General features: G+C 48.8%; 1 protein-coding gene across 1 annotated transcript; it reads left to right on the top strand.

The window, feature by feature from the left end:
• Positions 1–4,737: 4,737 nt before the first annotated feature.
• On the top strand, positions 4,738–6,968 carry LOC119093410 (uncharacterized). The gene is made up of 3 exons (XM_037216364.1): positions 4,738–4,842; positions 6,382–6,567; positions 6,807–6,968. Exons 1-3 carry the CDS (start codon positions 4,738–4,740, stop codon positions 6,966–6,968), a joined length of 453 nt encoding a protein of 150 aa, XP_037072259.1.
• The last annotated feature ends 6,237 nt before the right edge of the window (positions 6,969–13,205 follow it).

Below are 13,205 nucleotides of genomic sequence, written 5' to 3'. Positions count from 1 at the left end.
TGTCATACCAAAGTTCCATGACGCAAACAAACAATGACGCGTGACGAGCATATTTGCGGAAAAGATAACGTTTGTTGTAAAGAGCAATTTCTTCTATTGAAAAGTATACCAGTAGCTATAGGCGAGCTTATGATATCAGATCTTATGCTTGCTTTTACATCTTCAAAGGTGGAAACTCCCTTTAACTTGCTGGCTTTTGTCGTTAGGACGTTTAGTGCCGCGTCACTGCAAACTCAAATGTTGAGTACGGCGATACATTTCTCAATCACAGGCACAGCACAGCACAGCACACGGCCAGCGGGGTATGGTGCTCGTGCGGCGATGTTATACACGTCCGGGTGACTCCCATAGACAGCACATCGTAGGCTTCACAAGCTCACGTGCACGGAGCTCAGAAATAAGATAATTTTAGGGCTTAAAAGGAACATAGCTGTGAACTGCAAGAAATGTTCATGACAATGGCCAGTGTTACTTAAAACCCCATACCAATGCTGAGCAGTCCCTTTAAGGCTAATGATACGGATTCAACTGGGCGTTGTGGGTTTTAGGAGGAAATCATCAAACACGTTTCAGCCTGGCTTATAGAGGTAGAGGTGAATAATGACCCCATTTGGCATTGTATGTTAGAGTCGGGATTTTTGGCACTCAGTTAACGTGACCTAGTGTGCTTGGTAGTTGTCTTTCAAGCATGGTCCTAATTTAAAGGTCTAGAACGCGCCTTGATCTCCAAATTTGCCGTCTCAACTTTTGGGGGCATAAAGACATCTATGGCTTAGGGGGTAAGGAGATAAGTTTTACGCAACCGTTTTTTGATTGAAATTATGATGGAAAGTCTCCTTCTGCACTCTGTGATGGATGCTCCTTTTTCCACACTCGCACCGTATTTCCTCCTGCACATTTTTCATGCTAGGAAGGCTGCCAGATCTGGTCGGCTTGCACAATAAATTAAAAGAATATTTGTTGCGCTCTTTTCGATGCCCATGGATAAGACGGCACTAATAATCTCATTCTTCGTAGAACAAACTGGAAGAAGGAGATATATATATTTGCAAAGCGTTGCAACTCATACCGTTGGAGTTACTATTGTTGCATACCGAAATGGACTTAAATCCACCTATATCTCCATTCTCCTGGTTATTCTACGAGGAATTAAGCTATTTGTACTATCCTATCTCATGCACAGTATCCCTCGCAAATGCACCCAACAGCTTACGTATTTTCCACACCACTGAACTTACCATGGACTTGGACATGGACAAGCGATGGTCATTACAACACCTTGCATGCGTCGGTGATCAGGGCCGGGGAAAATGTTCAGAAATGGAATACGCAATAGCCGTTGTATTTTCAATAAACAGCGACTGCACAAGCTGGTCTCTCGGGCTGGTGATCACAAATGCCGCTTTTCGGAGGAACAAAATAAACAGAATGCCGCCCGGCCCACGCCTTGTTGACCTGTGGACTTGTGGGTCAGGTGGTTGGGTGGCCCTCTTTCAATCGCCGTAGTATGAAGCAAATTCAGCAAATTGTGTGAAAAAGGAAGGCCAAATCCCAAAAAGCGCCGGGGGGGGGGGGCAGGCAGCGTGAGAAAGCAAGGTACTAAAAATGTCGTGGTTAACGAAGTCCAAGTCTTTCTCGGTTCCTCGACTTTGTATGTAAGCTCTATTTCGTTTTCTTGAACTTTATGGAATGATGTTACAGGGAATGTTTCACAATGGAATATATTGAAGCAAGCATCAGATATGATGAAATAACCTCACTTATAGCCGTTGGCGCACTTTTCGAGTGGAAAAGACTGCTCTAAATAGCTAAATTCTCTGTTTAGTAAATATGCTACTCAATGTGTCATGATTTGATTACAGCATCGTACCTCTCACGTTGATTGAGAGCAAATTGACGGCTGTGATATCTGGAAATCGCGCTCATGAACGCCAGATATGAACGCTTCGACAGTTATATTTTTTTGCCCTTATCGTTGCAGGGATGATAGAATGTCAGGATTTGAATGCCATCATCATGACGTCATGAATGCCAAAGTGACTGAAATCCCCGATATACCTTTATCCATTTTCGTGGGCGTGTAGCTCGGAAACTAAAGGGGCTGAGGTCTTAAGAGGGGCGGGATCGTGAACACTACCGAAAGGTCTTCAAATGCCTATTTCAGTTCAAAACCCCACATAAATGTGAACCACTCCCTTTAAAGCTAGTGTTCCACATTTGTATGGAGTTTTGAACTGAGCTAGTCATCTTGACAACCTCTCGGTGCCTAAGACCTATGTCCCTCTAGTTTCTGGGCTATACGCCCGCGCAAATAGTGTGAATATCCCGGGAAATGTATTCACTGGACACCTGGACATTGATGACTTCATAATAACGTCATTCAAGTCCTATCATTCAAAAAGCCAAGCGGCGATCGAGGCCGAAAAATCGTAGTCCCTCATGCCCGGTGTTCATAGCCAAGTCGTTGATATCTGCCGTTTGTGAACATGATTTTGAGGTGTAACGGCCACCAATTGTCTCTCAATCAAAGTAGTGCAAAAATGTGATGACAATTAAACAAAAACGTATTGAGAAGCGAATTCAGTACCGAGAAATTGTGTTTGTAGCGGCCTTTTCGACTGAAAAGTGTGCCAGCAGTTAAAAGTTAGCTTGTTTCGTCACATCTGGTGCTTGCTTCAATATCTTCAAATGTGAAACACTCCCTTTAACGCGCCCGTTGCGAGGGTAAAAGTAGACGATGACTAGGAGGAGTGAGGAAAGATAGGGCAGAATCAGGGATGGCAGGATGTATGACTGAAAAGGCTAGATACGAGGGAAGGGATGCGCTTAGGAAACGGTAATACAATCGAGGTTATTGGCTTCAGTAGGCGACGAACTGAACAGGCCGCAGAATATGGATGGGTGTGCGAGAACAGGGGGCAACAATAATGAAGCACGAATACGCATGAGTGATATTGGGCTGATTCTCGCATGTAAGATTCGCTGTCGATTTTGCTCTAGGTGTTTCCTTGTGCTGTTCAATGATATATAAATATGTTCTCTGCAATGTTCGCAGATGTTCGCAACAAAACGTCCCGACAAACTTCATTCCAAAACAGCGGTTTGTCATCCCGTGAATGGCGAGTGCATTTATTGTCCTGAACGTTGCATTTCGAAAGATATTCCCCAATGTCGTCACGTCGCTGGATCCCAATTTTGTGAGAGGTTTGCTCAGTGGTTTATTTAGACATGATGACCTGTCGAAATTGCCGCTAGAAGATAAATATTTTGCTACCCCATTTGCCGAAATTCACACTACAATACCGTGGCCCCGAGGGCAAGCGTCTTTTTTTAAGCCATATAACAGTCGAATTATAATTTGCCCAAAACACCCTTTGCTAAGAGCACAAAAGCAGAGTGGTTGGGGCTGCCGGCTGAACTAGGCCTGAACATTAACGTAGCACGCGGCCATGACCGTTTCCATTCAAAAGGAGCACATGAGGCGAAGTGTTTGTTACCGTGTATCCTCATAGATTCATTCGACTTGAAGACACAAGGCTGCTTTTGGTTACACGTCTGTGCACTGTAGTTTGGGGCTGGCTTTGGTGAGTAAGATATTGGCACATGGAAGCTCTAAACGGGCAGATTCAATTTGCCTGATTACCCGGAGGGACTGGCACGGATGAGTTCGTCACTGGTCTGACTATCACCTTCACCCTTATCGCCTCTTGAGGGCCGGACCCTTGCTCGCCGGGGTCTTTTCATGCGACTTCCTTTTCGCGTTTTACGCCGCTCTTGTGTTTCCTAAACGCTAAAGTCTTATAAGTCAAGCATTCATTTTTATTGCCAGGAATTTATCTACCAGTGCATGCCCCTAAAAGACGCCGATTTTCCTGAAATATCTCATATAAATCAGGTCAGGAACCGCTCTTAGGCAGTGTGATGAGGCAATATTTTGTCAGGGAATGTCAAATTGATCGCTGTAGAAAAGTCAGCTTCATGGCTCTAGCCGTTCGGTTGGGGGGAGAGATGGGGGGGGGTCTATTAAGACCATTAACAATTTAGACCAATAGAGCATTGTTGATCTATTGGGCTTTTGTATGGCAAATTTAGAGATGCGCTAAATGTTTCGAATGCCCATCAGTTTTCACACACCAAGTTATCATATATATTCATCGGAGAGCTAACTGACAAATGGATTTACAACATTTTCATGACGGCTCTTTCAGATTGGCCCAGGTATCAGCCGCTGGCGCCGCGTCTTTCCATTCTTGGTTGGTGAGAAGAGTAAGAAATAATGCCACGAGCTAGGTCAAAGAGCAAGTCACCGGGCAAGAAAACGCCCAAATCCAAGTCTCGTAACAGCCCACGTAGTCCAAAAAAGGGAAAGAAGGGAAAACACAAGAAAGGAAGAAAAGGCAAAAAACACAAGGAGGCGCCAGAGGAGGCGTCAGAAGTAGAAGGCAAGTGCAGAGACAAAACTACACATGAGCCTGTTGTAAAACTCTGATAAATGCCTCATGTGCCTGCAATAACGCAAGGATGCAAGGGAATGTTGTATGACGCGGCTTTATCGCTTAAGATGCAGGCCTTGTTGCGAACACCTGGAGGTGACAAAAGCTGTCGGCTTTTGGTTTCGCTTAATATGATGAACTTTGCATTGCACATATAGATTATTACACATGTACACATATACACATTACACCGCATAATATGATGAGACGCCAGGACATCTTTGTTTCGTTGTTGAATGCTGGAATGTTTTCAGATTCTCAGTTTGACGAGTCAGAATGCACCGAACTGGAGAGTGATGAAGAGATAGAATCAGAACCAGAAGAAGACGTGGAAGAATGGGTAGAATCGGTAACCATATGTGTAATGTGGATTGCCTTTTATTTACATGTAGTCTGAGATACGTGCCCTCCCCCCTCCCCCGCTTCTGGATGCAACGCTGCTCAGGAAACCTCCTACGAGTAGTGCCCCCAGGAGGCGACCTGAAAAATCCCGCTCCCCGCCCCTCCCCCCCCGTCCCCTCCCCAACTGAAAATCCGTGTCGCCGACCCTTGCGGCTAGTACCGTGTGACCAGCCTTTGGCAGCCGCTGATTGGCACACGAGGATTACTGACCTTAGAGCCGGCGATACCAGCCCGGCGGGGAACATGCTACGTCCAGGGTCACGCAGCCAGGGGCGGGTCCCGCTCCATCGGTCGGGTGGGCGGGCGGAGCACGGGAGTCGCAACGTACACTAAGATCCAGACAACCACAACGGGCGCAGAAAGTTTTACAATATTGCGATGAAACATAGGTGTTCGGCGAGCATCCATGTCGAGATGTCAGGTAGTGCCGTGGTAGTAGCTGAGCCTGGTTGAGGGTCTCAAACAATGAACGTGTCCCGGCGGAAAAATATGCGCAATCAGTGGTCACTGGCGAGCAGCAGGTCAGTGCGAGGAAACAGTATGCCTCCACTGAGGCCAAGGGTCGCGAGCACTGAACTTCAGAGCTTACGTCATGCTCGTCACGGTCAACTCAAATCACAGCAATGGTTTCACGCAGTCCATACGCACAGAACGGACAGCGAGACACTGAAGTGGAGAGGACGACGCGCGCCGGCACCGCGGCCACTCGGGGCGCAGCGCGCAGGCGACTTACAAACATCTGCCACTGTGGGGCTCATTGAGGGCGAAAAAAAAATATGTCCGGACTTCGCTTGGCCCTAGTACAAAAATGGCAAGACACACTGACAAACTTTTCAGCTCAAGAGACACGCCGAACGATAGGTATTGTATTATGCACCGTTGAAAATTAATTATCATCGGGGTAATTATTCACAGCATGTTCTGGTGAATCACTTCGAAGGGGGCAGGTGTCTGCACGCACTAATTACCCCCTCATCGTAAACCCTGGCGAATGTATGAGGTGTTGTTTTGCGTGCCACCTGGATGGTGACTCCATCCAGTCACCAAAGCTCTGGGCTCTCTTCCTGCGCGCTTACACATACGAAACTATCCTGGATAAACATGCGGAAGGTCGTAGTCCGCCTTTCAGCTCATGATGCGCTCTCTGAAGTGGTCTTCCAGCCAGGGCAAGGCCATTGGTGTGTGGTGAGCCGCCCCGTCCTGCTGCGGGGACCAGGTGTTTTCTCTAATGCCGTCTTCGTCGTGGAAGTCCTCTTTATAGGGAGGTAGTTGGAGGCCATTGTCCAGAATCTGTCCTGCGGGGCCATCTTTGGATGGATATGGATGGGTCCTTAGCAGTGACAGATCTGCCTTTGTGATGCCCCGTACTCCTCTCACGCTGTGCACTGTCAGCTGGCCGGTTTGATGTGAGGTGTGGTCTAGTTAGCCCTAACGGCGCCGCTCTCGTCCTGTTGTGACAGCCACTGAGTCCTTTTTCGCCCTCCAGGTGGGCTACATTCGACGGTGTGCACTGCTGTGTGGCCTGCCTGCCGATCTGTGGGATGCGTCTCATGACGAGAAGATTGCCACTTTCCTGAAAGACGAGACCCGCCCCATGATCACATTCTTCGTGGAGACGGACCAGGAGCACCACAAGATTTTAACGGCTCTGTTCGGCGCGCCGATCCAACAGGTTTGCGCCTGTTCCTTTGTGCACCAGCAGTAAATACGCCGTGGAACGCCTTTTTGAAGAAGGGTACGTCAGAACCGCTCAGCCTTAAGCCGCACGTACGCAGTTACGGTATTCTAAACAGAACAACTTTTGGCGCGGAGTCGGGACTTTCCAATCATGAAGCGAGCCGTCCTTACATCTCAGCGTCCCATGCAACGTGACGGTTTCCAAGGTCATGACTTCTGTCGTTGGTGGCGCAGGTGGATGAGGTGATATACTTCCTGAAGCGACCCAGCGCGCCACCTGTCTTAAGCGACCTTAACTACCGGGGCAAGGTGGCATGGGGTAACATGAAGGCTCCCTTTCTGGAGTCGCTGCTGATTCCGGATGTCCTCCCTGTACATGCCGTACTTCTTGGATGACACCACATGGCCGGACAGTATCCTTTCGCAGCAAGACTGAGGGTGCTCACCGTATTCCTCGCTTTTGGGCGATATCGAATCTTTAAAATGTTAATGTCCTGAAGCAATAGCTCATGGTAACAAAACGGGATGCTTAATCCCCTTCACTGTGTGATGTCTAAAACCACATGACCATGTGCCAGCAGCAAGTGATCGTAGATCAATATCAATATGTACACAGAAAGTATCTAATGCGAACTTATAGAAGTGTCTCAGACCTGTTGTTTGCGCTGTCGACTTATTAGTACTCCGGGTACTGATTTCTAAATCTTTTTGGTAGAACATTGAGTGCTTAGTGCCAAATAAGTTTATTTTGACTTTCCGCGTTACGTTCGTCACATACCCTTATTGCCTGTAGTGTTTTCACTCGTTATCAAAAACGTTTGAAAGTGTTAAGCTACTATCGTTGACTGGCATAAGTGTGTGTCAGCCTAGTCTATCATCCAGTAGACATCACCCTTTCTTAACTAGATTATCTCAGGCATCCGGAAAGATTTTTCCGGGAAGCTGCAACCGGTTTATGGCCTACCTGACGGACGCTCGGTACAAGGCCATAGGCCAGACGGTACTGTACATCCCCTCCGAGGACCTGTCCCGCCCCGTAGAGGACATGGCGAAGGACAAGGATCTGGTGGAAAGGTTGGAGGGTGAGTGACCCCCACTGGCGCTGCGGAGTCCGGCGCCTTACAGAACTGCTGTCGGAGTGCTACCGCAGAACCAATTGCTTAATGCCACTTGTCAGTCTGGTAGCGGACCCTGTAGAGCGGGCCTCAGAGCTGGCATGGTTGTCACGGGCTGTAGTCAGTGGCCGGAGCGACATGGAGGGTTCAATCACAGAACGGACGTCGCCGGGCTCTCACTGGATAGCGACTGAAGGCTGGAAGGTCGATGCTCTGCCTACATTGGCCAACCACGTAGCGTCACGTGTCCTTTTCTGTAACCAAGGCTCGTGTTACCAAACAAGCTCCTTCTACCTGGTATTTTGTGTTCTGAGTGAATACGGGCGCTGGCGGTAAGGTAAAAACATCGGAAGCGATTTTTGGGCTATAGGTTGCCCGCTTCATCTTGTGACTGGGCATGGCAATATTGCGCTGTACGTCGCTTTCGCCGCTGAGACTGCTGCCTCTTCTGACGCGTCTCACGTCCTGCCCACTCCAAATGTTGTTTCCGGTCACCGTGACGTCGGCTGCGGCGCTCTGCAGCGGCGATGGTGCACTGGATCCGCCAAATCAAGGAGATGCTGAGCAGCTTGGACTCGATCGAGATGCCAGAAAAAGCCGGCCCGCTGGACGAGATTCACTTCTGGAACGATCGCTGTACGTGCTCTAATAAGGCCTATGCTGATATATTTCGTCTCGGACTAATACGCCTGCAGTATAACATTTTAGCTTTTTTGATGAGCAAATTTTAATTGTTAGTAGTGCTAAGCTCATATCGTGTGTCTTCATGTTTGTGTAATTTGTCCCTGTTCTTGTTAATTCACTCTGGTGTAATATTTCGGTTTGCCCGATAGTCATGCATTCCATCGATTTTGATAGTGTTGACTTGATGTTGTGTATTTTTCGCAATTAATTCAAAATCAACTGCTCAGCTAGCCTGTCATTGATGCCCATGGGCTTGACGCTATGTTTAGCAGCACTGTTCAGTAGTTCTTTTTAATCCCAGCGTTGGTCGATTAAGCGGATAGACGGTTATCTGATTAATCCGCAGTCAAACTAAGTTGAAATGTGTATTTGTAGGAAGTGAAGGCGTGAAACTAAATTGGGAGCATGCAAACACGAATCCCGATTCATTTACGCTGATGAAACACAGTTTACATAGCTGAACATAGTCGCGTACGAACAACATAGTCATGTGCAATCGCGTGTGGCCAGTTGCTAGGATTACGCGCAATGGCCTTCTAACCCGGCTGTTATTTTTGCGTATAAGCTATGGGATCGCGTTCGCTCAGCTTTTGGTTTATTTATTCTGCATTTGAGTGTTTCCAAAACCAATGAATACAACGGCAACGCGCCTAAGATCCGTGTACTCTTTTCTGCGCTGCCTTCGTCTTGTGGCGAGGAGATCGTTTTAAGTAGTATTGATCAAAACCAGGCATGTGATGTCGCCTTCATCATGATAGAAAGGTGACGTGCTGTCAGATGTTATGACTGGGGTCCTACAACCGCTGGAAATCTGGGGAAGTATTAATTAAGTTCCTTCTGTTGGCCAGACTTATCCAGCCGTATTTTTTTTACAGTTTTTGAAAGCTTAGTGCAACGTCATCAGTCGCATCACAGATACTTAAACTGACTGACGCTGGCATTCAGAGCACCATACCACCACCCGCGACGGCATATGCAAAAGAGATCCCCAGAGTGCTCTCAATAACATGTATGTCATGTTGATGACGTGAAGCCTGGTTTCAAGGAGGTCAGAAGTGCCTTAATTTAATATAATAAAAAGTCAAGGTTTCTTAATTCTTATCTCAGTGTTGTAGGAAAGTAATATAATTGCATGTTGGTACTGAACTTCAACCAAACCGAGCGTGTTCTAAGAGTTGTCCGATTACAGACCATTTCCAACAAGGCAAAATGTTCACACACATACTGCTCGCTCTATCATTGCACCGTGCTGCGCTTTATGGGGCCATAATGTTTGCAAGCTGCAGTGCAGCCCGTATACTATCAAAAGGTACGCATAGCCATCCGCGGCACCTGACCTGTTCACCTCAGGTCGGCGAGATGTATCATTCGTCGAAGTGATCGGGTACTGCGGTACCTTGGACCCTCGGTTCCTGTCTGGGGTGTACGTGTTTTGCTGGTTTTCACCTCAGGTAAGGACCTGTCAGGCGTTAAGGTACAGCTGGACAGCGTGGTGGTGAAGAAGATGAGCGATGTTTTGGAGCACGCGAAGTCTTCTTATATCGGCCGTTTCAACCGGCTGGCCCACGAAATCCAGGACGGGTCACAGCAGGCCGAGAGGTGAGGTCGCGCCACAGCACTGAGCTAAGCGGCTGGAAACCTTAAGGCCCGCTCACGCCTGCAGACTGACTTAGGATCCGCTGCAGAGTCTGCAGCCAGTCAGCTTTTGCAAACTGGACGCGCTAGATGTAAGGCCGCAGGCCCGCAAAGCGCGGGTTTAACAGCTACAAAATGGCGCGCCTGGTAAGCATCCACCGCATTGGAGAGTCCGCAGCAGATCCTAGCGTGGTCAGGTGTTACGGACGAGAGATATCCTTTGTGCTCTATTCCCCACGGTTTGCGGGCCCGCGGGCTAAGAAACTGGCGTCTCCAATCCGCAGCAGCTGGCTGGCTGTAAACTGGATCGGTTCCGCAGCTACTTCGCAAGGTGCAAACGGCCATTAACCGCATGACGTCCTTTCGACTGGGGGACCTGTCTCCGTCTTGCCGGAGTGGTCTGTCGCCAACTAGCCCTCGTTGCCGACTCGGCTTCGGTGTGAATTCTGAGTCGCTCACCTGCGTGCCCGCCGGGTGATTACCCGGGTGTCAGATGCTGTGCGGACATAAGGGCGGGCGCGCTTGGTGTTGAGTGACAGCAACGCCCCTGACTTAAGGATATTCCATACAAAGTCCCGCTGCCAATCCATCACATTGCAAAACGCGCTATGTGGACACTGAATCGACTTGGTGATGCTTGCAATAATAATAACTATAAATTCAAAGATGTTATGTTAGAGCATAACCGAAGTCTGGTCTACACGCGTGTACCTCTGGTAGGTCGAACAAGCTTAGGCTTTCTTTCCTAGTTTCCGGCTCCCTCGTGTTTTTTTCCCTCGTTTCCGGCTCTCATAGTTTCTTACGTGGCTCCGGCCCCCCCTCTTGATTTCTTCTCTAATTCCCTGCTACCGGACTTCAGGACATGCAGTGATGCGGATGAGGGTTGTGAGACCGAGTGGTTAGGACCTTCGACTACTATGTAAGTGCCCGGGTTGGAACCCCCGGTTGCACCATGGCCCCTGAGCGATTGGTGTGGTTTTTACAGCCGTCGTCCATTCATAAAAGAGTGCGCGGCCATGTATGTCGCGTTCCTAGGCCACATATTGCCTGAGCCGACAAATGGACACCACGTCTGACTGAGGCCGGCTGCAACGCTGGCGCTAACCTTGGCCCGCCCGCGTCCGGCAGCAACAAACACTACCTGAGCCTGCTGCAGGAGCCATGCGAGGAGCTCAGCAAGTCATCGCCGGACGAGATGGCCGGCCAGCTGGAGCACGTGCTCACTCTGATACGCGTTGTGTGGAACAACTCGCCGTACTACAACACCAGGTGCGAAAGGGGGAGCGGCGAGACTCAGCATACCCGTTGCTTTCTTTCGTGAGTCCTCCACTTCAAAGATCTGTCTGATTTATTGCGAAGACACGCATTCGGAGAAGCGCGTTAGCCGCTGCCAGCTTCGCCGGCCTCAACACATTTGGCAGTGCAATCTCACGTGAGTTAAGACGCCTTCTGCCATTCCATTCCACGGCTTACGTGATGAGGCAAAAATTTGGAGACGGCGGCAGTCCGCACATGATTTACGCCGGCTTGTCTATGTGCATGTTATTTTACCGCATTTCTCAGTTTGACCTGTCTGGTTGGATCCGACGTGATCAGACGATACTTTTTCGGTATCATGGTCCATTTTACGTTCGTTACTGAAAACTTCCTCGAGCAGGGTAAGATTTGCTTTCAATGGATAAATTAAGCTCGTTGGTTGCCATTGCGTGACCTTGGGTGACAATGGGATTTAAATGTCCGTGTGCGGCAACGACACTGCTACACTAAAATATTTTCGGACATTGTTTTGAACACTTTTGAAGCTATGCGATGGTGGGATACTGCCAAGATCTCGTGCACTTGGGCAAATACTGGTGCTGAGAGGGCTAACAATCCAGCGCGGAGCACCACTTGTCCAAATTCCCACCTTGTAGGCCTTTGAGGACGAATCAACTACCTTTCCCATTCATGCCACCGAGGCTGACAGGGGCCACGATCCGATCCATCGATCTCCCAAGGCCCCGCCAGCCCACTCCCTGGCCTGGCGCAGACCTCCCACTGCTTTGTGCCAGCCGCATATGAGCCACGTCTTCTCCCTATCCACCATAGCCACAAAAGTGAATTGATGAGTAAAAGGGCAATACTTAAAAGCTAAAGCTCAGCCCAGCCCAGCTCGACACCACTCGCGATAGAACAGCTGGCTGATATACACGCCCAGCTCTGATGAGAAGACCACGCTCCATCTGCCCCCGACAGTTGCGATACATCGTTCAGGGTGTGTTAGGAATGCACATTCTCCTTCAGAACAGGCTGCTTTGGGGATAAATATGTACCATTTGACGAAATGACCAATAATTTCGTTAACGTATTCTGATTTGCTGTCCTACAAAGGTAAAAAGGCCTGAGCGCCATCAGGTAACTTGTTCACAGGAACATTCTAGACTTCAGCGAATTGGACGTAGTCAGGTGCTGATGCTCTATCTAACGGCCACGGATTCTGGTGTCTGTTTCTAGAGCATTACAAAACAGGGGAACCAATAAGCTTACGTAGCAGTGCACTCACATTACTTATAACCCCTACGTAAATTCTAACTAAACATGTATGTATTCACACATGTATACAACTTCAACTCGACATCAACGGGAAAATTCCCCATGGAGCGGAGTGCAAATGATCAGGCCTAAAGGCAGACCTTCAAGTAACGATAGCCACCAGCAGCACCATGCGGGAGACGCGGTGGCAGTGCGGACTCGTGACAAGCGGGCATGCTCGGGAGGCGGGTCCGAGCGCGTCAGCCTATTTTGCGGACTTTACTCTTGGGCCTGTGTCTCCTGTCATCGCTTGATTTGTGGTTGGGTTCGTGCTTCTTTTTGTTTTGTTTGGAGTCGTATTTGTTGTTGGGTTCGCATGCTTGCGTACTGCGTCGCACTCTACTTCGCCTGTGTGAGATTACCACCAGTTATACAGGGTGGTGTTCTGAAGTGTTCTCGCCGTGCCAAGTCCAAGTGCTGTTATGCTGAGAACGCGGTGTAATTCACGAATTTCTCGCTCATTGCGCTTGAAGAAATAATCCAAGGTGGCAATGTTCATCATCAGTTTCGCTATTCTTCCAGTGGCTCCAAGAACCAGCTGAGCTTAACATTTCTGCCCCTGTGTAGGTGGGGTTGTGTCATGTTTGGCTTTTGAATGACTGCCGCCACTGCTGTCGCCCGGGAGCGC

The sequence above is a fragment of the Pollicipes pollicipes genome, unplaced genomic scaffold (genome assembly GCF_011947565.3).
Source record: "Pollicipes pollicipes isolate AB1234 unplaced genomic scaffold, Ppol_2.1 Scaffold_4002;HRSCAF=4701_pilon_pilon_pilon, whole genome shotgun sequence".
Classification (NCBI taxonomy): Eukaryota; Metazoa; Arthropoda; class Thecostraca; order Pollicipedomorpha; family Pollicipedidae; genus Pollicipes; species Pollicipes pollicipes.
The sequence above is the reverse complement of the archived record's forward strand: the minus strand, read 5'-3'. Positions and strand labels throughout refer to the sequence as shown.